This window comes from Elgaria multicarinata, chromosome 8, assembly GCF_023053635.1.
Source record: "Elgaria multicarinata webbii isolate HBS135686 ecotype San Diego chromosome 8, rElgMul1.1.pri, whole genome shotgun sequence".
In the NCBI taxonomy this organism is placed as follows: domain Eukaryota; kingdom Metazoa; phylum Chordata; class Lepidosauria; order Squamata; family Anguidae; genus Elgaria; species Elgaria multicarinata.
The window spans coordinates 56,258,948-56,286,541 of record NC_086178.1 but is presented as its reverse complement, the minus strand read 5'-3'; the positions used below and the strand labels follow the sequence as shown (position 1 = coordinate 56,286,541).

Below are 27,594 nucleotides of genomic sequence, written 5' to 3'. Positions count from 1 at the left end.
TTCTGAAGCTATTTGCAAGGAGGTGCCAAGATGGCGGCGCTCTGGGGCGGCGGCGCGGGATATGCCGGTGCTGGGGGGACCCTCCCTCTGCGAAGTGGCTCGGAGTCTGAGGTGGGCAATGGTCCTTCTTCCACGCAGGTACTGGCCGGGCCGGGCCGGGTCATTGGAAAACAGCTGGGGAGAGTCTGCTAGCCGGGCCGGCTGCCGCTGAATGGACACGTGGAGGCGGCGTGGCCGGCATAGGGAGGTGGCACCGGCCGCCACGACCCGTGTGGTGGCCTTGGGAGTGAGGCATTAGAAGCAGTGGGCCATGCCAAAGCTGGGCAGGCGTGGGGGACCTCAGACGGGTGCTTTTAGGGTAGGAATGGTAGTGCTTTGGCTGGCGTATGCCTATCACTGGGGCGTTTTGGCTTGAGCTTTGGCGGAGTAGGGAATGGTGGCTGGGAGCGCTGGAGAGAGATTCGTTGGGTGGGCGCGGGACGTGCGGCGGAGTTAGCGTCCTGGAACAAATATTTAGGGTACCCAGTTCAGGAATGGGGCGGGCGAAGAAAGGGGGGAAGTTTTCCAGAATTACAGGCCTTGGGAGACGGAGACGGTGCCGTCGAGGTTTGTAAGGGAGGGTAGTCCCGGCGTCGTTCGGTTAAGCAGGGGCTCTCAGCGCCCTCAGCCACTGGGGGATGTTTAGGTTCCATTGCGTGGAGAGCAGGAGCATTTGTGACTTGGCTGGGATCCTGTGCATGTGGAAGGGAGGAGCTGCCCGAAAGAACAGGAGCATTCTTAATAGCAGCATGTGGGTCTCCTTGGGGTTTGGGATGCCCACACCATTGTTCTGAACAACTCTGGGCCAGAATGGACCCTCTCTTCGTGGCATTTATCGCCTGGTAACGGGTTTTTGAGTCATTTCCTTTGATTTCACTGATGGGGCTTGTCCACAAGTTCTGCCCCATCCAATCCCGCCATATGTAGTTTAGAATACTTATGTGGACGTGACTTGTTTGTGGGGGGAAGGGGGCGGCTCACCTAATGCGTTGGTTATGGGACAGACTGGGAAGGCTTCTGTTATGTAAAAATGGGCCCTGATGGTTTTGCCTGCCTTAACTCCTCCCCTTCGTCATTTTTGGGTGTGTTCATGCCCTCCCACTTGCTGATCCTGTTTCAGCCCCATTTGATGATGCTGTCTTTCAGCGGTTTAAATTCTTCTGGGAGAAGGCACTTTGTGTGCATGTCTCTGTCTGCTCCAAACAAACTGGCTTCTCCTGTTCCCTGAATCGGATTCTACTAATACCCCTAAAACCCCGTTTTTTAAAAAAAAAGATAACTTGCAGCAAGGTTTTGGCTTCCAGAAAGCGATTTAAGTGAAGCCATTTATGGGAGTCGAGAGTCTACGCTCAAGTTAGGAATGATAAATAACAGTAACGTCTAGTCTAGGCTGGCTGATTTGCAGTCTGTTTAGTGGCAGAGTCTGCTGGGATTCCAGCTGGACTTCTCCATTTAGGTTCCTTCCTACCACATCTGCACCATGAGATGAAAGTACGCAGTGTGTGATAGCAGACTGTGGGCTGCATCTAGTGTTAGTCTAACTAAAGTCCCATTCATTTCAATGGGTCTACTCTAACTAGGACCAACATGGAGTACAACCCCTATCCAAACCATGAAAAGGGAAAGTAAGTTGTTTTGTGTGCCTGTGCAAGAAGTGGTAAAGAAAAGGAAGTTATATTTTATAATTTATATTGCTAAATTACCAGCCTGTTGTAGAGCAGGGTGAGACATGTTCATTAATTCTCTTTCCATAAAGAGTAGTAGTTGAGTGTGCTTTGTTAGTTTTTCTTCATGGGTTGGAAGCAGCATATCTGATTTTCCTTGAGTAACTAAAACCCTGCCTTTTTAAGATTGTATCTGTTTACCAGTTGTCACTGTTTTCCATGTACGGTATGTCTTCAATTTTGCACTGCAATCAACTCAGTGTGTCTGGAATCTTTCTAAACACACCTCTAACATCCTCCCATTTCTGTTGTGTCTAGTAGAAAGAGGAGAGAAAGTGGATGGAAATGACCATGGAGAATGCATTGCTAAACGGAATACAATATAGAATGACATTGAGGGTGGGGGAACCCAGCAAAGTTTGCAAATAAACTTCAGTACCACAGTTCGGACTTCAAAACAAAAGTGAATATATTAGAGTGGATGTGGAAAGGGAAGGGGGCATGTCTAAAGCTTTTCTTTAGAACATCATGAAGGACTTTTGTTTGAGGAACATGTGTTACATTTAAATGCAAGTATTTTCTCTTTCATCTCATCCCAACTTAAAAACTTTAGCTCTTCCCTTAATAAGCTATAGCCCAGTTAATCACAATTGAGCAATGTTTTTATCACGGGTATTGAATTGGGTAGAACTTCTGTGCATGATTATGTTGGCCCTTTGGAGAAGCCAAAGGTGTAAACCTCCTGTGATTGCTCAGCATAATATGCCAGGTAGCATAGGGAAGCGACCGAAAGAGCCTGAGGTCAATGCAAGCTGCTGCTTCTCCTAAAGTTCAAAAGATCTGAAGGGCATCAGGTTGGAGAGACTGGTCTACAACCTTGAAGGTTGTGGGGAAGGATCCAGTTTTAGGCAAAATATTGCTGGGATCAGGGACCTGATAGCTTACCAAATGTAACCATTGGCAATCTGAGGAGCAGTTTTGTGTGTATGTATAACCCAGGGAGCTAGAGAGGTCTCCAATCTTCATCCTGCTGAGCTTTGTGTTCATGCTTTCATTGGTGATTAGTTCTTACTACAGCATAAGTGATGGAATCAGGCCCTGTTATGGGGTATCTGCTTTGCCTGAAATATAATAATCTACTGATGGTTTCTCTTTGCCTCCACTATGAGTCAATGCTTTTACTAATGATCTCATTTGTTTGTGCAAGGAAATCGGATGTATCACATCATAAAACCTGAAGGAAATCCTTAGAGTCATCCCCTCTTTAAAAGTATTCTTTAGCTTCAGTGGAAGGGTGGGGGTGAAATGCAATTCCATGAACTTTTTTTGGGTGCTAGAATATATCTTCAGAGGAAGCAGTGCAAGTCAAGCTGTGGGTACAGTCATTAAGAAAACACCACAAAGGCTTTCCCTCGGTTTTTCTGTTGTATCCATTTGCTTTACTGTTCTGGATTTTGCTTTATTTCTTGGGGGTAGGACACTGATGCACAGAGAGTATCTTGGGGAAAATGATGGCATAAGTCCTGTTCTCGAGACTGGTCACTTTCTTCTGGAGGTGAGGGGGTGGCTGGGAAGCTGTTCTGAAGCCTCTAGTGCCATTTATAGCAACATGAGAAAATGAGGTTTGGCTGTAGCAACCCTCCTTGGAGAAAGGCAACATCATAGCATTTTTGAGACTTCATAAACAGAGAGAGGCTTGTTTGATCCTGTTGTCATCTTGAACTACGTGTCTTTTGAAGAGCAATCCTATGGCCCCTAGATGGATACGATCTATCCTCATCCTTCTTCCCTCCCCCTCCACAGAGCCCTAGCTAGACCAGAAAAAAAAGCCCATCTAGCGAAAATGCAGAGCGGGAGAAGTGTGGAGGTGACAATGACCTCCACTCATCTCCCACTCTGCATAGGATCCAGATAGGATTGCAACTTAAGTTATTATTTTTTTGCTTTTGGATATTATTGGCCCCACATTTTATTTTCTGAAATGCAATACAAATATTGCTGTTAACCTCAAGAGAGAGATCATAGACCAGGCAACTTCCTCAGTAAAGAGCGCATTCTTTTCATTGGTGGGCTGGCTGATCATTTGCTGCTGTGTGACTGAGAAGATGTATAGTGATCAGCTGAGGTTACATGGGAATGACCAGAGTAGGGATCCAAGACTCGGCTCTCTCCACTTCACCGTATCTAGTCATCCTGTCTTGAACTTGTCCATATTATTTTCATGCTGAAAGTAATAGATGAATTTCAGGGTCTGAGGAACTAGTTATGCCAGCTACTCCCATGTGGATAAAGTAGAACAGCATTGCAACTCCACTCTGGGTGTTGTGTATGGAAAAAATATGACTAGGTGAGAAGCTGCCATAGAGAAATTTGGTGACTGAGAAATAAAACCAAGAAATGCTCTCAGGTATTTATGGAGTACTGCCAAGTTCTCATAATTAGAGTCTGTTGTACAAAGCCCAATAATTTCAGCTGGATGTGTCTGGGAAGCTGTTAAACATGCTTTGGGTTAGAACTTGTTCCATGGCTATTTTCTATCCAGCTCGGCACATTCCTGCCCTCATTGGAGCTGGCTGCTCTGGGTATATGCATCCCCTGAGTCTTGCTGCTCTGAAAGGTAGAAGTGGTCACAGTGGGGGGAAATAAACTTTATGGTCTGCCTTCGTAGAGTTATGGTAACAGATGATGGCAGCAGTAGGAACAGGACTGCTTTGGATCATAATTTTGGAATGGACCAGAAGGCAACCAGGTCTGGTACCCACCTGTAGAGGAGACTCCTCTTTACAGTGGCACTTTTAGGTGGTCTCTGCATGCAGGATTGTGGATGAAGAAATATTTTTCTACATTCTGAAACTATGTGGCAAGGACCGAGTGAAAGAATCCAAGATTTTTGACAGTGGAATAACTGGCTTGAGAAAAAAACTGAGAGATGCAGGACTTTGATGATTGGCAAGCTCTAACTCAGTGTAGAAACCAGACTAATTTTGTAGTCCTTTGAATAACTGAAAACCTCTTCCTGCACTCCATGAAATAGCCAAATATAGGACTGTTTACTACATCAATATACTATTGAGCAAGATTAACACATGTTGCACAGCATCCTTATTGGAAAGATGTAGTTGTGTTTGGCTACTTCAGGAGTAGGCACATGGTGCCCTCCTGACATTTTGGACTACAACTCGCATAAACTAGCAATGCCAACAGACAGCAATTTTGGGAGTTGCAGTTCAAAGGAGGGCACTGGGTTGCCTACTACTGAGCTACATGTTGTCTTCACATGGCTTCACATTGGCAAAACGATTGTTGTACTGGTGCTAATGAGCACAGAGTAAATGAAAGGACATATACCGAAAAGATTTAGCATTCCTTTGACATTGGGGAAGAGCAAATGTTGGTGTAGCATTAAACCATAGGTGGGCAACCTCTGGCCTTTGAGCCTAATCTGGCCCATGGAAGTTGCCTGTCTGGCCCAAAGGAGGCTTGGGCTCCCTCTGGGGGTCCTGCCCACTCCCCTCTCCAAGTCCAGCCTACTGGCTTGGAGGCAACCATGGCCTTTGGGAGGAGGCAGGAGAGGAATCTCCTCTGTTCTATGATTGGAGATAACAAGGGGATTCCCCTAGGACAGCAGCAGCTGTACACTTGGCCAATGCTTGCAGGAGTTCCTGCAAGCACTTTGCTCATCCTCCTCCTTTCCCTCGAGAAAGCAAAGGACCAGGAAAGTCAGGTTGGTCATGTAAAGACTGAGCACTGTTTTCCATGACTTTAGCTTGGACCCAAATCAAGACAAAGAGGGCTCACAGATTGTGAAGCAGAAATCTTTATTAAGACTAAGGGTAGGGTAAATACATGGGAAGACTAAGTAAGGATAATTTAAAAACATGTATAGCGTAAAAACCCAGTAACATATAAAACAATAAAATCTTAACTGATGCTACCTACTCGCAGGTAGGGCCTTGCTCCTTTCGCCATGGTTCCTTCTGCATGCTTTGGAGTTTGGGGCGGTCCTCAGTTATAACCTTTCCCCTAGTTTCCTTGGTGGTGGTGGGGGCTCCAGGTGGCACCTTTGTGTCTGACCTTCCTTCCCCCTCCAGGTGGTTCGGCCAGGGCTCTTTGACATTCAGACTTGGCGCATAATAATACTAGAATAGAACTACCTTTCTGACCTCTGTTTCACCCCTCCTTGGCCTCCAGGCGGCCTGGCTAAGGTCCTTTGTCATTGAGAATCTGTACATACTAATATCAAGCTGACTACATCACCCATTTATCCTCTGCCCAGCGCAGTATCTCTGTTCTCCTTCACAGCCACTCATCATGACCATGCAGAAGCGCTTGTAAGCGAATGATGAGCAAAGCCATGCTAAGCAGCTTTGCCTGCCTGGTGTCTTCTCCCCAGTGAGAGAAGGCATGGGGCAGGCAAAGCAGCGTTGTAGCATGCAATGAAGCCAGTTCGCAGCTGATGTGCTAGGTAGATCATCCATCTGGCATACCACCCAAGGACGAAATACCACCAGGGTATGCAGCCCCATCCCTGTGATATTATTGGTGCACAGCCCCATCCCTGCCCCCTGACATTTGGCTCACAAAAGGCTGGGTGCATAGGTCATGTGGCTCCTCACCGAATTTTACTTGGCCACCCCTGCTTTAAGCCACCAAGGACTATTGAACGTAAAATAATAATGATGCTTTTTTTGTCACAACTTTGCTCTGCTTCTCCCTTCCACACACAGCCCCGCAGATACATGACATAAAGTATAGTGCATATATGGACATCTCCAACTTTGGGGGGCAATGAGCTCCTGTGCAAGGGGTGGATAGTAACAAAATGGCCACTTTAGGGGTGTGGCCCATTGTCAAATGGCAGAAAATTAAAAGTCAGATCTAGTAATTTAAAAATGGGTCATCATGAATTTGTATGGTTTTATACTTGGGATCTTTCCCCAAACCATCATCAAATTAAAATTTACATTGCTGAATATGGACCACATAGTGACAATTTGCAGATACAGTGTTTGGCAGCACTGCTGTGGCCAGGGCCAGTGCCAGACTTCTTTGCGCCCTAGGCAAGGTGAGCTACTTGCACTCCCTCCCCCCCCCCCCCACGAATTGCCAACTTTGATTTTTAAGAACAGATGTTTTGTAGAAAAAATAAAAAGCACCAAACTTGAACTAGTTGGCCTAATGGTAGCACTGGCCCTGGCTGTGGCACAAAAGCATGGACCTGAAGCACAGTTCCTCATGGATGGTGGTTTTGTGGAGATCCCTTGTAAAAATCATAAGGATTCACACCTTGGATTCATGGTTTTTATGACATGGTGAGCATGTCTCTCTCTGCTTTCCACTTCGCCCCCAACGTCTAGCTATCTCCCTCTTTACTTCTCCCCATGGCCCCATTACTTGGTGGCGATGGTAGTGGTGATTTCTTTTTCTGTTTTTACTTTCTCACGTTTTTACTAGGAGGCTGAACACTGTGAAGTGAATGCTGGCCTCCATCCACCTGCCATCTTCATTTCCATTCTGAGAAAGTAGATGGCGGGCAGCTAGAGCTTTGCCTAGTGCATTGTCTTTCTGTACATCTGTAACAATGTTTCGTAAAAAGTTTATTGGGAATATTAATATCAAAAGAGGCACAGACCCTTGCAAGTGCTGATGGGAGAGGTCTGAGGGTACCTCATTGAAGAAGACAGACATATAAAATAGTACTGTAGTTTCTAGAAAGGGTGAGGAATTGGCTGTCCTTGCTTCTAGAACCCATTTGGAGAGTGGCTAGGCTGAAACATGAACATTAAATGAAAGTTGCAGCAGCCATATATATCTGTGAGCAAATTGTTCCCTTCCCCAACATTAAGTCTCATAATAACTGGTGTTCTTTCACATAATACATAGAATCATAGAATAGCAGAGTTGGAAGGGGCCTACAAGGCCATCGAGTCCAACCCCCTGCTTAATGCAGGAATCCACCCTAAAGCATCCCTGACAGATGGTTGTCCAGCTGCCTCTTGAAGGCCTCTAGTGTGGGAGAGCCCACAACCTCCCTAGGTAACTGATTCCATTGTTGTACTGCTCTAACAGTCAGGAAGTTTTTCCTGATGTCCAGCTGGAACCTGGCTTCCTTTAACTTGAGCCTGTTATTCCGTGTCCTGCACTCTGGGAGGATCGAGAAGAGATCCTGGCCCTCCTCTGTGTGACAACCTTTTAAGTATTTGAAGAGTGCTATCATGTCTCCCCTCAATCTTCTCTTCTCCAGGCTAAACAAGCCCAGTTCTTTTAGTCTCTCTTCATAGGGCTTTGTTTCCAGACCCCTGATCATCCTGGTTGCCCTCCTCTGAACATGCTCCAGCTTGTCTGCGTCCTTCTTGAATTGTGGAGCCCAGAACTGGATGCAATACTCTAGATGAGGCCCAACCAGGGCCGAATAGAGAGGAACCAGTACCTCACGTGATTTGGAAGCTATACTTCTATTAATACAGCCCAAAATAGCATTTGCCTTTCTTGCAGCCATATCGCACTGTTGACTCATATTCAGCTTGTGATCTACAACAATTCCAAGATCCTTCTAGTTTGTAGTATTGCTGAGCCAAGTATCCCCCATCTTGTAACCCAGAGTATGGGTTGGGAATGTCAAATTGTGGATTGCTGTTGAATCATGGGTTGTCAACCTTGTACTGTGGTTTAACTATGGGTGGTTAAACCCTGAACAGCCCAGAGTTCACAACCCAGTAACAAACCATGGGTTCTGTTCCTAGTTTCATGGTTAAGGACCCATAGTTAAACCATAGTACAGGGTTCACATTTCATGACAACCCACTGTTCAATGACAACCTCAACCCTTACTCTGGGTTGTTGTTTTGTGTGAACCAGGCCAGTGTATGAATTTCCATGTTAGTATCATACTATTGTTGCCTTGGGAGGAGATAATTGACCAGTAGTCTTGATGACCTGGTTTCTAACATATGCTTGCTAGCTGTTTACGTGTGTGTGTGTCTCTGTCTGTCTATCTACACATGTGCACACTAAAAAGGAAAAGGAAAAAGCCACCCTATAGATGGATGATGTCATTCTAGCTCACATGGTGCTTCTATTTGTTTAGTGTTTCATCAGTGTACATAGCACCTTACAGCCTTACATAACCAAAAGGAGAGGCCCCTACCTTGAGGAGCTTATCTTAAACAAATAGCTCTCCCCATCTCCCACTGTACATTCTACTGACCATTGTTACAAATAATTATATAACATTTATCAGCCCACAAGAAGAAGAAAATACCAGCACATCTGCTGAATATACCTGTGTATTACAGTGCAGCTTGAATTGTAGAAAGCTGCTTACATGCAAGGGATTGTAACACTGGTTAATTGCAAGGCTGCCAGTTGACCATCCACACTAGCAAATCCTCCCTGGTGTTAATAGTAAGGTATTTCATAGCCTTAATTTATAAAACGCCGATTGTAGATGTCATGTTGACTATTTTGACTGATATTATTTTAGCTTGGTGTTGGCAAGTAAGAAGGATACCTCATTGCTAAAGGTGAAAACTATTGCAGCATGGCAGCATGTTTTGCAGTGGATGGCCAGCAAGGCCGGATGCATGGATGTCCTAGTAGCAATTTGTAATACTGGCCATTACAGCACTTACCATATTCCTTGGCTTGGCATTAGACAGCAGTAGACTATGCTATGTGGAGGGTGTTCTCTATGAATAAAGGAACATTAATGGAATTGTAGTGGCTGGTCATGTGGCTTTTTGGTAACCTATCCATAGTCATACTCCTTTCCCATAAGTTTGTCTTTCACATTCTCTTTTAGTTGTGTCTTCCTAATAGCAAACGGCAGGGGTTGGGTACACCTGGAATTCCCATTATGTGCATAAGCTCCATCAGAACCTGCTTGGCCCATCAGCAGGACTCCCCTCTAAATGTGTTGGTTCAGCAATATAATATTATATCTGTCAGGACAGAATGGGTGGCTCCTTGCAGAGATCATGCATGCTTGTTTTGTTGCTGACTCAGTCAGCACTGATTTGGGGAGTGATGCCTACTTACTAATGCTGCTCTCGTGGAAGCTGCAGTAATGAAATTGATATAGCACTTATGGGCTGTTTTCTCACTTCTTTCTCCCAGCTGCGGTTTTACCTTTAAATAGTTTTCCTTCTTCAAAACAAGCAGTTTGCAGTGACAGTTCTTGTACAGCAAGGGTGTTGAACCTTAGGCCTGCGAGCCAAATTAGGCCCATCTCCAAGTCCAATCCGGCCCTCCAGGATTTGTCAGACACCCCTGGCTCCTTTCCTCTGATGGCTAATTGGTGGTTTCCCAGCTTTTGCATTTCCCCCCATTTCTACAAATTGAACCCTCTCCTAAGGTTTACTTGCTGGCAGTAAGAGGCTTTAAGGTGAAATAGACTGGTATTTGGGGTATTTTCGCCTGCCCATTTTGCCTTTGGCCCTGCCCAGTATTGGAATGCAGCCTTCAAGAGCTTCTCTGAAATTGATCTTGACCCACAGACTGAAAGAGGTTCAGCACCCTGCTGTACAGGGTCGTGAGGTCTCTTCTCACCACTCCGAGCCCTTCAGAACCAATCAAGAGCTCAGCATACCAGCCCTTATCTGTAAATGCCCCTTCCCCCAATGTCTGTCCCTCAAAAAGTGGGTGTTTCGCACAGTGGAAGACATGACCATTGCCTGCATTCGCAGCAGCACAAAGGGCCTTGTTTCCTGTTGGCTCTTTGATGTTCTGGTTTGAAATCTCCTCATGTGATTGACTGGAGAAGGTTCCATGCTGTGGTTTAATCAACAGAAGGGCATGGGAATGGGAATAGTCAACTGGGAAGAGGGAAGAAAAAGGAGCACATGAGGGCACCCCAGTTTTGGGTAGAAAGGCAACACTTGCTCTGTTAGGCACCGCTCCTCTCTGATAAAATGACTGCTTGTGTGATAGCTTGTTTCGCCTCATCCTTGCTTATTTGGATAAAGATTCTAGCTGCTCTTTGATGAAAAGAGCTAAGGACTCCCAAATGCTGGGAGTTGTAGGGCTTTTTTCTGTCTTAACATGCATAGGATCAGCTTCTCCTAACCCAGCACCCTCCACAAGCCTTGGACTACAGCTGGTATTGTCCTCCAGGGTGACCATACTGGGTGGGGATGATGGGAGCTGTAGTCCAACATATGGTCACAGCAATTCCTTCTTAGCATTACAGTTTTTCTCATTTACAATATTTACATAGGCTGCTTCTAACAATATTCTTTAGGCGTCTTGCAAAATGTAAGCTGTTAAAATACAATGACAAGAAACAAACATTTCTTGGCAGCAGTGAAAATCAAATCAAATTATATGGCAGCTGTTAAAAAAACAAAACAAATGGCTGATAAAAATGGTGGATTAAAATTCACATCCTTAAGACCACAATTTCTTGCAAGTAATTACTTTGTAAGGCTCCCAGATACTAGAATCTGAAACTTGCACGCAACAAATGCGCACCTGACACCTGCAGAATTTACCTGCCCCTCTCTGCTACTGTTGTGTGCAACATGACAAGCACTTTACTAATCAGTCTGGGCTATGTGGGGGACGGACGGTGTTTGTGGGGGAGAAAACCTTGTCTAGAGGCTCATCTTGGTTGTTTAGACTGTTTGGAGTAAAGAGGACACCAGCACTGGATTAGAGTCAGACAGGGCCTAGCATAGCATTCCCCAAACTGGTAGCCCCCAGGTGTGTTTGACTACAACCCTCATCAACCCTCATCAGCCAGCCTGAAGAAGGATCATGGTAGCTGGGGATGGTAGGAATTGCAGTCTAACATATCGGGAGGGCACTAGGCAAGGGAAGGCTGAGCTAACCTGTAGTTCTAGCAAGTGATACTTAATCCCCTCCTATTGCCTTCTCAGCTCCTTTTCTGCTCTTCTCACTTGCTCTTCTTTCTCTGTCTCTCCTTCCCCCACTCCAGTATTTACTGGCAGAGGAATTAGACTTGGCAGCATTGGAGGAAGAAACCATGCTTGATGCAGGAGAGTTACTGGAAACAATGCAAGGCTACTTAGATTCTTCTGTCATCTCCATCATTGAGGATATCAGCAACCGGACAGAGGTATGTTATGCTCTGTGTAGTCAGAAGTGAATGGCTTGTGAATTGCTTTATATGGGCTCCTTGATAGGGTAGCCAAATGTTCTAGAATTAGAATGAATGTTCTAATTTCTGTTCTCTCTCTAAATATTACGCACTATGCAAATCAGATACAATTCTCTTCTATCATCAAATTGCATTATTTTTTGGTTGTGTATCATTTGGGCTTTTGTTTGTCAGAAGCGATGGAGGAGTTCTGTGGGGTGCAGAAGTCTGTTCCATTGGTCATTAAAAGACCGATTTAAGCCTCTTCTTATTTAGCTTTGTTTTGGGGAGATAGTGATGATGGGCTGCTTTCCCTTCCTCTCCACCCAAATTTTCTCAGCAACAATGAGGGCAAGTAGTTTAAAGGATTAATTTAAAAGTTGGCTTGCGGATTGATGCCAGTGGAGCTTCCATTGGTAACTAGAACATGAAAATGCTGCTATTATGTAATTGAGAGGGAAATCTGGGATTGTGCTTGCCCACATGCTCTAGATTGGGTCTTGGTAAATCATTAGGGTACTGTTGGGCACCAGAAGAAGCAGAATAGTAGCTGTCTTTAAAAATCCTAATTCTTACATAATCTTCAATTTCTGAATTTGAAAGACAAATTAGAATAGCTATAGGTGCTGGAGAATTTGGCTAGACATTTTAGGCTTTTATATTCAGTAGTCCCAGCTGTTCAGGGCCTTCTCAGCTGTGAAAGGTTTTTTTAGTGGTGTTCCCTCATCTTGAAGTTTTGGTTTGGTTGCGCTTAACAGCAATCTTGCTTTGTTGTTCCATTCCTTGTCCTCCAAAGGTTGTTTACCTGATTTCTTTATCATGTAAGTTTTGAGGCAGGCCTCCCCAACATGGCATCCTCCAGATGTGCTGGACAACACCTCCCATCATACACAGCCAGCATGTACTTGGAGGGAGTTGCAGGCTAGCACATCTGGAGGCCCCCAGGTTGGGGTAAGGATGGTTTAGGGAATTAAGCCTATGTTGGAAATGAGTTCAACCACCAGCATAACTGCCACCTTCTTCCCTGAACTGTCCCCAGATAAACTAATTCAACTATCCTTGAGTTTTATGTATGCACTGAGTGGCTTTTCCTGATTTGTTCTCCCCCCTCCCCACATCTTCCTGTTTACAGACTAAAGGCCGAATGGATGCAGAGAATGAGCTTTCCCTGTTGACTGCAATCACAGATATTCTGGACAGCACAGATGATGAGTCCCTGTCCCCTTTTGACACTATTCCTGACTCTGAATTGCTGACATCACCCAGGGATCGTGATAATTCTTCGGTATGATGTGATTTCTGGTATTACTTAAGGGGCAGAACATTTTCTTTGCCTTTTGTAATCAGTTAAATGCTGGGTCACCATAGCCGCCTAGCTCCTTACAAATTGCAGCCTATCCCTTGTTAGTAAATACATTTGACAGAAGCCTGCATTGCCTTCACTTTGCCCTTTTGATACCTGGAACTGATTGCGTCATGACAGTGGTTGTCATATCTGATCTGCAGTAGTTTCCTAGTCATACTTTTCTCCATCCAAAGGAGACTGCTGACTGGGGAATGCTGGGATTTGTAGGACCTTTTTCTGTCTAAACATGCCTAGGATTGCACCTTTAGATATAAATTGCCTTTCTCTTCCTCCAGCCCAAACCCTGCCCTATAGGCAAGACTCCCCCAACCTGGTGTCCTCCAGATGTTTTAGATGAGAACTCTCAGCATTCCTGCCCGCTGGCCAAACTGGTTAAGGCTGATGGGTGTTGAAAGCATCTGAAGGGCATTAGGTTGGGGAAAGCTGCTCTAGGCTTTGCATACACACTGCTTGTTTTGGGGGGGATTCAAAACTGCTTTCCCAGCTCAGTGCTGTCATCACACTAGTAATGCATGAGCAACAGCTTCCTGTTCTTGGCTAGTAACTCTTGGTTTTAATAGGCAAGATTATAACTAGAGGGTAATACTTGTCACCATTATTGTCATCAGAACTGAAAGTTTTGGATGCTCCTCTGCTCACCAATGATCTCATAATTTCATTCTGCATGTGATGACGAAGTTTCTTTTGACAATCACATCTTTTGTTCTGTGCTGACAGTAGTGACACCATTTTCTCCTGGCTAAGATAAAACTATTTTTTGGCAGATGTGTGTATATGAGCAAGCATCCAGCATATCTTGGCAAGGATCCCTCTTCCACGTTGGTGTCCAGATGTGACAGGTTTAGGCACACTGTGAACTTTGCAGGGTCAGAGTGCCCTCTGGTGGGCATGTTCAGCCATTTACTAAGAGTTCTTGGGTTGTGCATATGCAGCCTGAAAGAGCCTTCTCCCAGTTGGCTAAAGATAAGCAAAGATAGTAAATGTGCCATAGGGGTGGGAGGACAATCTCTGTATCTCAGGCAAATGTGGATTGGCAGGTATTTTGAGAAGGCTCGACTGGCACTGGTAGAATGAAACTCGTGCATAGAATCTTCAGATAAGATTATCCTTCACTTTGCTCTCTGTTTCCAAACTGCTCTCCTTTCGTCAGTTTCAGAGATTTCTCAACTTGACTGTGACACCCCCTGAGGAAAACTTACACACCATAGAGGATTTCCAGGAGCCTAGACTTTGCACCCTCATGACAGAGAAGGTGAGATGGTGGGGACTCATGGACCGAGCAGCAGGTCACCCTGTGTAAACTTTCTGCCTCACGTTTCCCTGCAGGTATCTCATTAGTCAGCATTTTCCTGATCATTAACCAAGATCACTTGATTCCTTGTTTTGGGTATATCCTGCTAGATAAGGGGCTGCAAAGAGGGGCACTGAGTTCCGGTGCAGCACATAAGGGTTGAGTAAGTGCAGGCTCTGCTATCCTAATACTCCAAAAATGGGAGAAATGTTGCTTGGTTAACTGCTCCCTGATGCATAGTTATTAAAGGCATAAACACATTCCAGCAATTGATATTTATTCTTCAGCATTGGTAGACCATGCAAATCTGTAGCTTTCCTTTTCGGAAAGCAGCAAAGGTGTCAGAAATGCCCTCCTGCCTTGGTCACTGGCAGCCACAGTTTGCTTCCTGACTCTTCCTCTTCTCTTCTCCAGGTTGAAGCCAGCACTGCCAGCCTGCCCTTGGCACTGACTCCTAGTTGTCCCAAGGACTCAGCTGCTTCAAAGAAACCCAATAGCAAAGCACCCTGGGGGGAACGGAGGCTGTTCTGGCATAGGGAACGAGAGCCACCGGTGCTGCAACGCAGTGATGGGGAGGAAGAGGAAGAAGAGGAGGCAGCAGCAGGCTGCAGGCAGGGATTCGTGGCAGGTGTGAAGGAGATCCCTGCAGCAGCAGCAAAGGAGTCTGAGAGAGACCTGGGTGAAAGTGACGGCCCCTATATCATTGCCCCGGAGAGTATCTCCCTCAGTGAGCTGGTTAAGTCGATGCACCCTTATTGCCAGCCCACCATCACTGTGTGCCTGAGTCCTGAGAGCCAGCCCCTGGCTGAAGAGCTTCTTGCTGGTCCCATTGTCTTGGAGATAGTGCCGGATGATGGAGAGAGCATGGCGATCCCAGTGGTCCTGCAGAACATGGAGGTGGAGCGCCCATGCCAAACTGAGAGCAGCTGCACAGCTGACCATGTGGATAAAGAGGCAGGACTCTTGGCCCCTGCCCTGGAAAAAGCATCACCGGAAGGCAATACAGGCCGGGACAGAGAGCTTGACTTGGGCAAAGAAGCAGAGGGGGTCGGCAGGGCTGCCCTCCCAAAGCTAGAAGATGCTCATCCACGGGCAGAGGAGGAAGCTTCGAAATCAGCATATGAGGAAAAGGATAGATCTGAGCCAGGCCCAGTTGCACCCAGAAATGTAAAGTTCAGTGCCTTGGAGAAGGGTCAGACACGTGGACGCACCAAGAAGAGGAAGGAAAAAACCAGCAAGGAAACGAAGTGGCAGAAGGAGGCCATAAACTGCAGGCCAGTTTCTCCCTGTGCTGAAGACCATCCCAGAACTAAAACGAGCAGCTCTTTGCCAGATCCTGACTTTCCAGCAAAGCAGCTGGGGAAAGCTGGGGGCCAAGGGCAGGATGAGCTGCTCCCAGACCAAGCATCCCAGGCAATGGAAAGCCGGGACACTCAGGTGGAGGAATTGCTGAAGTGTGAGACAAATCTAGGGCTTAAAAACCCACCAACGCCAAGCTTGGGAAGTGCAGGGGCTGTGCCGTGCACAGGGGAGCAGTTATCTACTCATCACCAGGGCAGTGCAGACACAACGGCTACAGACCAGGGGGTTCTGCAGAGGGAGCCCTTGAAAGAGATGGCTCACCCAGAAGAGTCCCAGTTCCTCCCTGGCAGCGCTATGGATCTTGCAGGGCAGCCTCCGAGGAGCCCCCTCTGCACCAGTAATGAGGAGGTCAGCTGCCCCCCAAAGGAAGCCAAGCCCAGGCCTCTGAGCCTGAGTGAATACAGGCAGCGCCGACAACAGCACCAATCTAGTGATGGGAGCATCAGGGGCGCAGCGGAGAACCAGAGTGCCAGCAAGTGGCCCAGCCTCCCTGAGCTCCCCACAGAGCTGGCCGACCTTCCTTGCCTCATAGTCCCTCCACCACCACTGCCCACCAAAGTTGCTGTGTCCGGACAGGCAAAGGAGCCTGAGAAGCCTGCCGGCTCCTCCAGTCCTCCTGACCCCGCTGCTGGCAAAGCCAGTGCCCTGCCCCTCTCCATGCCGCCCCACGCTGGCCCTCCTGTGCCGATGCCTTCTCCTGCTCTGAAGCTTGGCTGTGTGAGCTCTGCTGCTCCTACCACCCCCGTCCCTGCTGTGGCCCCACTGCCTAGTACAGTAGGTGCCTTCCCCCCTGTGGGAGTGCAAGTGCCCCCAACACTGCCCCCACCCTTCCTCCCCCCAGCCCCAGGGGCTTTCCTGCCGACCCCTCCCGATTCCTACATCTTGGGCCCACCGCTGCCACCAGTGCCTTCCTGGTCTCACTTTGCCCCTTTGCCAGCCAGCTACCAAAGCTTGCCGCCTCCACCTCTTGCCCCCGAGGCGTGCCCGCCTGTCTTCCATGCAGTTCCTCCTGTACCCCCTCCCACCTGGCCTCCCCCACCTGTTTCCTTGCCGCCTTTTGCCCCGGGCCTGCCTTATGGCTCCGTAGAGTGGGCTCCAGGGCCACAGCCTCCGTACTGGGCTGGTATCCCGGTTCCGCCTCCAATGTTGCCCATCCCGTATGGGGATCGCGGAGCTCTCATGCAGAGCCCCCCAGTTGGCACCTTGGCTGCCCCATCTCTGGCCGAGGGGACACCCGGCCATCCGAGTACAGCTTTGACACTAGAACCTTCTCACTTCTGGGTGCAGAGCATGGCAGCCAGTGAGCAACCAGGCCTGCCTGCCCCAGGACCCCAAGTGCAAGTCCCTTCTGCAGTCAAGGCTGCCCCCAGAAGAGTGTCTGACCCAAGGAGGCAAGCACAGCCCTCTGCTGCTGAATCCAAAGTGGGGGGGACTCCAAGCAGTTCCCAGTCATTAGAGAAGCTGCCTTCTCCCCCATCAATTGTTGAGCCTTCAGCATTGACTGGGCATATCGAGAAGAGCTCCAACCCCCAGTCTTTAGGGGAGCCCCATTCTGTGCCTGCTTCCCACCAAGGCAGGGATCTTGCTGGCACACAGAAATCCTCCAAAGATCCCTTCTTTTCACCTGCTTTCGAACCGGCAGGGCAAGCCCTGGCTCTCTCTGACCCTGTGGAGAAAACGTTTGCTATACCGGCTGCCGCTCAGAGTGCCAAAGAGGCTTCTCCTGCTTCCCAGCCACAAGAAGAGGCACGCTCTTCTCTTCCAGCCACCTCGGTGCCAGAAAAGCTAATGGTGCCAATTAAAATGGATGCAGATATTAAGGAAGTTGCCCCAACAGTTTCCAGGTCATCTCTGCCCCGGAGGGCACACGAAGCTGGCCAGCTTTCCAGGAAACCAACACATACGTGGAAACACCAGCCTCTCATCAACATTGCACAGTGCAGCCGCAATAAAGACATTGTCCAAGCTTTTATCAATGAGATTGGTGAGTGACTATATGCCACTGGAAGAGGGGGGCTGGTACTTGGCATGGCTGGCAGCACCCACAACCCAAAAAGGTTAGCACTGGCAGGTGGGGGTTGGCTCCAGTCACAAGTAAGTCATTCCCCATCTTCCTATGCTGTTGGGCATGGCTCTGGGGTAGCCTTTTGCTGCTGTGTATGGCAGACAGCCCCTGTTGACTGAGCTTTAGATGTAGTACATTTCCTCTAAAGCACAGAGTTGATCCCTTTCCATTCCATCTTCTGCCCAGGTTCTGCTTATACTTTTCCAAAGAGCTGGTTGTCTAAGTATGTTGTTCTCTGCACGTGTAGATGTGTTTGACATGCTTTTAGCCAGCATCTCCAGCAAGAATGGCCTATTTCTGCCCTGACCCATCACAGATTCCGAGGAGGATTAGGCTGGGGAAAAGAAGGTTGGATGCTAATTGAGCACAGCCTGAACCTGGGAGACCTATCATGGGATACCATGAAGCCACTGACAAGTGTGCAAAATTGATTAACGTGATCCCTTTTCCTCCCTCAGGAATCGAGGCCTCTGATCTGTCCAGCCTCCTAGAACAATTTGAAAAGACAGAAGGTGAGGAGTTAAACCAGAGCAAGAGGTCGAGCAGCCTGGCTTGTGTGCTACCTTGATAATTCTTCCAGCTTCTTTGCCTGGAGTTCCTCGAAGAGAGTAGTTCTCAGTTCCAAAGCACTTCGGATTGCTTTATGTCTCATGTCGGGGTAGTGGCCTAGCTTGCGCTTCTGTGCTGTTTCTTTCCCCCGCAAAACGCCACAACAGCTTGCAAAAATGAAATAGGGTGAGCTGAGTGCCATTCTTTGGCTTGGGTGAATGTATTCCTCAACAAAAACATCCCAGTTCAGCAGAAAAGAAATGCAAGTTCTGTACTCAGAACACATTCTGCAGACGATGCTTATTGGTATAATGTTGTTTAACCTGTGGATTATTCTGGATGGATTAGGGAGAACATATCAAGAGTGCCTTGAAGTAGAAGAAGGCAAGGAAGCAAGAGAAGCATGTGCTGGGGCCAGTGGTTTGAAGCGGCCACATTAGACAGGAAGTTGTGTGGGATACAAAAGCTGGACCTCCTCCCCCCAACCCCCCATCTACGCACCTCCCCCTTGGATTTCTTGCTCCAGCAGATCCTTTCTGCATCTTTTCTATATGCAGACTTTGTTCACATGTCACCACGACTGAAGCAAGAGTGAGTGAGCATGGTGGGTCCTGGCCTCCCCCCCCCCCCCCCGCCACTCTGCTAAACAACCCAGGGATGCTCTATCTCTGGGTTGTTGTCCATGATGTATGAGCCGAGATTTGTAACCCAGGAACAAACCATTTCACTCCAAACCATTCATGGCTACCCAGGGTTTGTATATGGCCTGGGTAGCCATGATGTATGAACTAACTGGGCCACTATCTCCAAATGCGTGTTCTGAAGGATTTAAAAAATGAAATCCTGTGACATATGCCAGGTAATTGCACAACCATAATAGGGGTATAATGACTGCCTGCATGCTTTAGGAAGGTCACCTGGGCTTCAGTGCTAGTTTTACTCCTAGTTGCTAATGTGTTTGGCTCTTCCTTTTTTAGCCAAAAAGGAAGCTTCTAGTGTGGCAAAGTCCAAGGAAAATGTGGCAACAGAGAATGTTGGGTAAGTATAGGGCTGAGCCCTGTCCGGGGTGTCTCTCTCTCTCTCTCTCTCTCTCTCTCTCTCTCTCTCTCTCTCTTTCTCTCTCTGTCTCTCTCTCTCTCTCTCTCTCTCTTTCTCTCTCTCTCTCTCTGTCTCTCTCTCTCTCTCTCTCTCTCTTTCTCTCTCTGTATCAGCTTTCTTTGGAAATAACACTGCATTTCTGCAGACAGGCAAGAAACGTGCTGGCCAGAGCAAGCGCCTCCTGGCTTAGGGTGCTTCTTCAGTTGCTCAGGAGCTCTAGGCCCCCACTGTTTCAGTGCTCCGTATGCCGGGTACATGGCTGCTGAGGAGGTGTAACACTCCGCAATAAATCCCTTTTCTCTCTCCTTCAGCTCCGAGGCACAGCGGGAAAAGAAAACGGTGGACCGGCTTCAGGCGCCAGAGCTCACCAATGTTGCAGGTGAAAGCTCTAGGGTTGACCTGCTTGTCTGTTGGGAGGTGACCCCAACACTTTTTCAAGCTGAAAGGCCAGAAAAATTCTAACTAGAAATTAGTACCTGTCTGTCTGTAGCAAAGTGGGGGAATGAGGGAGAGGAAAGACTTACAGTGGTTCATTGTTGGTTTTCCATAACAAATTTGTCCCTTCCTTAAGCACCCAGAGTGCATTTTTAAGAGTACCTGCTGAAGGGTATGGACGGAGCTATCTTGAAATGTCCGTGCTGAATGACAGTGTGTGCTGTTACGAGGACAGTGGGAGGAGGAGGCAAAGTTGCCTGTCTAGGATTTGAGAGTACTGCTTGGGTTTAAGAGTTCGTTTGTTTGCTTGTTTGTTTAAGCTTTTAAATGAACCGCCCAGAGAGCTTCGGCTATTGGGCGGCATAAAAATGCAATAAATAAATAAATACTGCTTTCCCACAAAGTCAAAGCCATTTAAACAAAAAGAAGGTAAAACACACACACACCAAGGAATTAAAAATTACAATAAAAGCATGTAAGACAGAGTAGTCTCAGGAAAGTTTAAATTCACTTAAAACCTTGGTGAAACAGGAAGGTTTTACAGCCTTTCCAAGAAGACAACTATGTTGGAACCATGTGGGAGGAGGTTACAAAGCTTTGAGGCTATTGCTGAAGAACCCCAACCGCTAGGCACTGCGGTCTGAATCTGTCACGCTGAATGACTGGAGTAGGGCTTGTCTTGGGAATGGGCTTACCAGGCCGTCCTAATAGGAAGGAGTGCTGTGCCTGTTCTTCGGCTCGTAGGTTTCTGTTCTGGCTGTTACACCATATCCTGAGGGCTCCTTCTGTCTTTTCACAGGCCTGACCCCTCCGGCCACTCCACCCCATCAGCTGTGGAAACCTTTGGCAGCCATCTCGCTGCTGGGGAAGGCTGGCTCCCCCAAAGGAGCCAGGCTCTTGAAATCCCTGAGCAAACCTCCCAGAAAAGCTCCAGCCCCTGTTCATGTTGGCTCTGGTGAGCATGACTACTGTCAGCTCAGTGCAGTCCAGCCCAAGGGATGCGCCCGGTGGAATGTCAAACACAACTTGGATATCGGTATTAGTCCTGTCAAGGCCCTGGCAAAACAAGCGCCAGATCAACCTGCTACGAGCCAGCCTCCTGCTACTTCCAGAGTGGACCCTGTAGGCACCCTTGGTTTGGCTGCTGCCTGCCAGAATCCAAAAGAGGCTCCAAACCCTGTTCATTCTAGCCAGGGCCAGATCAAAGTCTCTAGTCCTATTCCAGCCAGCTTGGGCCCTGTCACGTCACAGTTGCCACTGCTAGAGAGCAGCCTCGTATGCCCACATAAAGAGCCGTTGGACCACCGGACTAATACACCAAGGTCAGTGAGTAGGGGCAACGATGACCCATGCTCTGTACTGCTGTCTCCAGCTGCATCCCCCTGCCGGGATGCTGAAGAACCAACATTGCAGCAACCTCAGGAGGTTCAGCAGAAGTGTCTGGCTTCCAAACGCTCCTTGAGATGCTACCGGGGAAGACAGAAGTTAGTCAGTCCCCAGAAGAGCAGCTGGAGAGGCCGACGAAACCATGCTAGCCCATCCTCCAGCTCCAGTGGAGACAGTGACTCCTCTTCCTCCTCCTCCTCTTCTTCCTCTTCCTCCTCCTCACGGTCACGGTCACGCTCTCGCTCTCCCCCGTCAAAGCGTTGGCGAAGGTAAGTGATAGATTCTCTTTTCCATTCCCTAAAATTTGGCTCCCCAAGAGTCACATGGCTGCTTTGTTGACTGAATAGGCTGACATCATGGACTCCTATGGGTTTTGAACCTCAGGATGATACTGTCTCAGCATCATTTAAGCCTGAAAATTTTGGATTGCCACATTTGAGATGAATATGACCTGTGATGGAGTCCATGAAGAGGTTCACACATCACAGTGGGAATTCTTGGGCTTGTAGGGATGAGTGGAGTGCAGGAACCACTTCTGCTTTTAATGAACAGCTCAGGAACACCCCGTTCCTGGGTTGTTTTGAAACATGTGAATCCAGAAACTTTGGGTTATTTATGAGTTAAACAACCCAGAGTTAATCCAGCAACAAACCATGGGCTTAATATACGTCATGAAACAACCCAGGAATGGGGTATTCCTGGGTTTCTAATTAAAAGTGGAAATGGCTCACATACACCACTTATCCCCAGCAATTCCTGGGATAAACAACACAGGAATTTCCGCCAAGATATGAAAACCAGATCAATGTATCCGTAAGCCCTCTGCATGCATTTCAAACTTACTAGTTTCTTGAGGATGGCTGGGCTCTTTCATAGTTTAGCAAGTCCTAGACTCTCCCATTGAGTGGACATGCACCTGCTGGTTTTCTTCCAGAACAGTCTCTAAGCTGAACTTTTCAACACTTCCTGTTTCTTTGGGGATAGTGTGTAAACTTAGCTATGGTTGAGTATCTAGCACTCCTTTTTCCCTTGATCTGTTATTGTATATTTGTTCTCCTTATGCTGGAGGTGAGTAGTCAGTTCTAATGTTCTCTGTCAGTACGTAACGTGAGGAGACAATAGGGACTGCTCCCAGATCCGCAAGCTGTGAGCTATATCAGACCCGCCAAGCCTTTTCAATTGGCCCGTTAAGCCTCTGCTTCTTACCATTATTTCTGTGTCTAATACCATCTTGTGTTGTTTGACACAGCTGCCAATGCCCAAGCCTCAGCTGGTATATTCACTGATGGTACCAGGCATGAACATCAACACATCATACAAAGAGAGGTTCTAACCAGTTTTGAGAACCAGGTGCTCAGGAAGGGAGAAAAAAGTCCGAGAATGGGATAGTTCATCCCATAATGGGATACAACATTAGGCTCTGACAATAGTCATTAGCTAAAAGATGCCTAAGGTGCTCTCTCATTCATTCTCTGCCTTTACCCTGTCCTGCAGTTCTATTGGTGGAAATACTATAGATACATATGAAATGTTTACCTTGCATAATATGTACCAAGCACAGAAATAGGTTTTTTTTTTAATTTGTGGTACTTGGCTTTCCAATTTGTGGGTAGAATACCTGACCATATGCAGTCCTTTTGGCAATTTTTGTACCATAGGGATCAAAATGGCTACATATTAGTTAACCTCCAGTATCCAAGGCAGTAAGCCTATATGCACCAGTTGCTGGGGAACATGGGTGGGAGGGTGCTGTTGCGCTGTGTCCTGCTTTGTTGGTCCCTGGCCGACAGCTGGTTGACCACTGTGTGAACAGAGTGCTGGACTAGATGGACCCTTGGACTGATCCAGCATGGCTCTTCTTATGATCTTAACTGATTCCACTGCATACATGTTTCATTTATGCTGTTAGCAATGAGTTGTTTCTTGGGAACAGAGGAAGCTGCCTTATACTGGGTCAGACTAGTCCGGTTTTGTCTACTCTGACAATGGCTCGCCAGGATCTCAGGCAGAGGTCTTTTCCATCACCTGCTACTTGTTTTTTTGTTTAACTCAAGATCCCTGGAGTTGAACCTAGGCCCTTCTGCATGCACTGCAGGTGGTCTACCACTGAGTCGTGATTCCTTCTTAGAACATATCTAAAAGCACCTTGAGCATATGTTACGGCGAATGTTTGAGATGTTTTGTGTAGACCACAGCCCTCTGCAAATGCAGGCAGGCATCACATTCTGGTCCGTCCCAAAGAGTTCTGCCTAACTACGAGACTTGAGGTTTCTTTTGGAAGGGATGGCATGCTGACATTATCTATGCAGACATGTTGGACAAGTTGGGAGTCTGCTCAGGAAAGCAGCTCTGTGTGTATTTGCCTATCCATGGGAACACATGTGCAGATGTCAGTTTCGTTAGGCGAAACATGCTTGTTTCTTCATCGTTCACGCTAGATGTCGCACACGAAGTTCCAGCTCCTCTTCCTGTGAAAGTTCATGGAGTCGGTCAAGGAGCAGGTCCTCGTGTTCCTCCTACTTGTCCAGATCATCCTCCCACTCCCACCACAGAAGAAGTAGCTGCAGGAAAAGGTGAGACAATGAGGTGGCTCTTCTGCCCTGTGCTTGTTCTCTTAAGCGTCAGCACGGGCATCCTTCCATCTTCTTTTTCCCCTTGTCAAATTAATTATGATTTACTCTGCTTCCAATATTCTGTGGTTTAAAAGACTCCATTTTGAGAGGGCAAGGCACCAGAGTGGAATGGGAGAGAAGGGATAAGTTTGGCCATATACTGAGGATCACCTCATTTTCCTTTTAGAGGTCTGCAAAGCAATAGATTGAAAACTGCTCCTAGCAACTCCTTAGTATTAAAGTCAGTTCATTTGATATGTAGTTTAGATCTTCTTGTCATTTGGAGGGAGGTCTTTTTCTATAAATGGTGTGCAAAACTTTAAAGACATTACTTCAATGTTTGGTGCGATAGGGTCTAGCCTAGGAGTACAGAACTGTTTTTTGGTGGTGACACAATTTGCTCCCTGCCAGGCCCTCTGTGGGCTTTGTGATGTCAGTGCTGCCTATTTGGGCTTCCGCTGTGCTGGGAGAGGCACACAGATAGGGACTCAGCTAGCCCAGGGAAGAGCAGCCCCTCCTCTCAGTATGGCCATCCCCATGGCTAGGCAGGCAACACAGGAAATGGCCAGCTTTTCCCCCATGGCTATGTGTGCGCCATCCCCAGGGCAGGGCAGGCAGCATGGGAAGTGGCCAGCTCTTTTCCTGTGGTTGCTTTTGCTGCCACTTGGCTTTGTGTGGTGCATGCTGGACTCTGCTTGCACTGGAAAGAGCAGCTGCTCCTTCCAGTACAGACCAAGTCAACCGCTGCCCATATCCCCAGTGTTATCTCCAATCTCATATTGGGGATAACACTGGGGATTCTTCTGTGGGCACTACTTGGAGACCAGGCTCTAACCCCGGAAGAACCCAGGGAAGGTCCATAGGCTGGATGCAGAACCTCCACAGGCCAAGTTAGGCCTGCAGGCCAAAGGATGTCTGATCTAGCCTATATTCTCACCACTGCACCTGCTTCTGATGACAGCAAGCTGGTTTATCACTTGATAAACGTCTTTATGTGAAGATGGAGACAAATCAAGCTATGAGATGCTATTTTATTTATATATATATATATATATATATATATATATATATATATTAAAAACTTTATACTGTCCGTCCAAGGCAGTGAGTTGACCCCAGCTATGTCTTGACTTCCTGTTTCATTTCTCCATGGACATTCCTTGTACTACCAACTTCTGTAACCAGATTCCCAGAAGTCATGGGTCTTCTGTTCCCTTCCTTGGAAGCTGCATATAGCCTGGAGTGCCTCATTCCTGTCAGTGGGCCAAATGGTCCAATGGATGCAAAGAAGCAAAGCTGCATTTATTACTGTTTTGCTTCTCTCCCCTCCCCCGCTTCCGATAGCCAAGATATTTAACCGTGCATTAATGGATGGAAAAACACAAAAGAAAGCTTGAATCATCATTCTTTATCCTGATTTTTTTTATATATTAAAAAAAAACCCACACAGATACGATTCCAGCAGTTCCCGAGAGCGTTACCAAAGGCAGAAAAACCGATACAAAGACCGTGCAATAGTGAGTAAAAATAAAGGACTTTCTCAACTTGCAAAATGCATACAGATTACAAAATCTGGACTTTGTGGAAAGTACTAAGAGCCCCTGGTCTTGTCTGTCTGTCCACATACCCTTGAGCTACCTCTGGAATATACACCTACTTGGGCTTTTATTCCTTCAAGAAATACCTGGCCCTGTCTTAGTCCTTCAGGCGTGCTTCCAGCTGAGGTTTCGGATTAGGGTTTCCATTAGAGGTTGGGGCTGAATGTGCATGAACAAAGGCCAACAGTGGTTGGTGCTTATATAGCGGTTAAACAGGAGGAGGTGCTTTGCAGGGGGCCATGTTTGACGTACAGGAGGGTCGTGTGAGACTGCCCCATAATTCTCCTCTGCTTCACTTTCTAGAGAAGAGGTAGCCTTCCTCTCTGTGGTCCACAGAGTCACCTTGAGAAAGATTAAAGCAGGTTTACTCTCCAGTAACATTGACATGAACAGGCACACGGAGTATGTGCTTTGAGAGGAGGACCTGCCTGCAGAGTGTTCTTGTTAGGGTGGATTGGCAAGAGGAAGGTAGCTGTTTGAGAGATCGGTGGCTGAGCTCTGTCCTCCCCTCTTTAACTGTGTGTATAGGAAGAGCGGCGGGTGGTCTTCATCGGGAAGATCCCCAGCAAGATGACCCGTTCAGAGCTGCGGCACCGTTTCTCTGAGTTTGGGGACATTGAGGACTGCACACTGCACTTCCGGGAGCAGGGGTAAGAGAGGTGGATTTGACCCTCCTTTGGGAAAAGGAAACCTGCTCTGCAACATGGGGCACATGGGAAGAGGGAAGAATGGAAGGTGGGGTTCAGAACATGCGGCCTGTTTTCCTTCCCCCCTTCCTTTCCCCCCATTTCTTCTTTGCCCCCCACCGAGTACGTTCCGGCTATAGAGTCTTAACAGCTTGTCCCTCCTACCTGGTAGGGATAACTATGGCTTTGTGACGTACCGCTATGCAGAGGAGGCCTTTGCTGCCATAGAGGGTGGAAATGCGCTGCGTCGCCCTGATGAGCAGCCCTTTGACCTGTGCTTTGGAGGGCGCCGGCAGTTCTGTAAAAGGAACTACGCTGACTTGGGTGAGTCCGTGGAGATGACTGCGAGTATGGGGAAAACGTGAGTTAATTGTGAACTTTCTCTGGGGCATTGAGCAACCAGGAATGTCCAACCCATGGGTATCTTGTGTGCAGGAAATGAGCACCCTACTTGATTATATTCCCGCTGATCTCTTGCTTCTGGGCATGCTGGTTTTGCACATGAAGGTGACTCCCAACACAGAACAAGTGAATCTTAGCCTTAAGTATCCTCAGCGATGAAGCTGGCCATTGGGGTTCTGTCTGGCTCTGCACTGTTTTTGGTTTTGTGGACCGGGTGGGGAACATTGTGTCCAGTTCTGCCCCGGAGCAAACAGTCTACTGAGGCAGAGGTGGGGTGGGGGGAAGTATACCTTTCCATCCCAGTGTGCCTATCTGGTTGCTAATTCTAGTTGACTAATTGGTGGCTGCTCCTTGTGTTTTTCAGATTCTAACCGAGATGACTTTGAGCCTGCCCCTGCGAAGAACAAATTTGACTCCCTTGACTTCGACACCTTATTGAAGCAGGCTCAGCGGAGTCTGCGGAGGTAACGCTGGCTCTCCCGGGTTCATTGCCCGGTAGGCATTTTGCCTACACCAGCCTTACCTCAGATTGGCTGCAGAGGCAGGTGCGCCCTGAGGCTTAGCTGCTATGTCCAGCGTGGTTTTGTAATGAAAGATGACAAAAAATCCCATAAATAATTTTTATCCTGTTTTCTAGGGACTATTTAAGGGGAAAGACACTTTGTTTAACAGTGGAGGCATGAATGGGAAAACACCAACCGCCTTCAGTCCGTTTAATCACTATGCAGACAATAAACTTCAACCATAGACTTATCAAATCTGCTACTGTTTGTTTATCTGTGTCTGTCACTGCAGGGGTAGAAAATATAGAAAATGAGTGTAACTCCTGGCTGTAACTCCTCCTCTGGGATCTTCAGATGTATTCCCCTTTTGCTTGAGTAAAATGTTAACAAGAGGAAAGTTTGGTGCGTGTGCATGAGTGGTTACAATCAAGCCTATATGTAG

General features: G+C 47.4%; 1 protein-coding gene across 1 annotated transcript; it reads left to right on the top strand.

The window, feature by feature from the left end:
* The first annotated feature begins 30 nt into the window (after positions 1-30).
* Positions 31-27,393, top strand: PPRC1 (PPARG related coactivator 1). The gene is made up of 14 exons (XM_063132514.1): positions 31-111; positions 11,638-11,778; positions 12,932-13,084; positions 14,316-14,417; positions 14,871-17,802; positions 18,342-18,395; positions 19,410-19,470; positions 19,842-19,909; positions 20,765-21,620; positions 23,790-23,924; positions 25,414-25,480; positions 26,090-26,211; positions 26,420-26,571; positions 27,014-27,393. The coding sequence occupies exons 1-14, from the start codon at positions 31-33 to the stop codon at positions 27,115-27,117; spliced, it is 5,028 nt and encodes a 1,675-aa protein (XP_062988584.1). The 3' UTR covers positions 27,118-27,393.
* Positions 27,394-27,594: the final 201 nt, after the last annotated feature.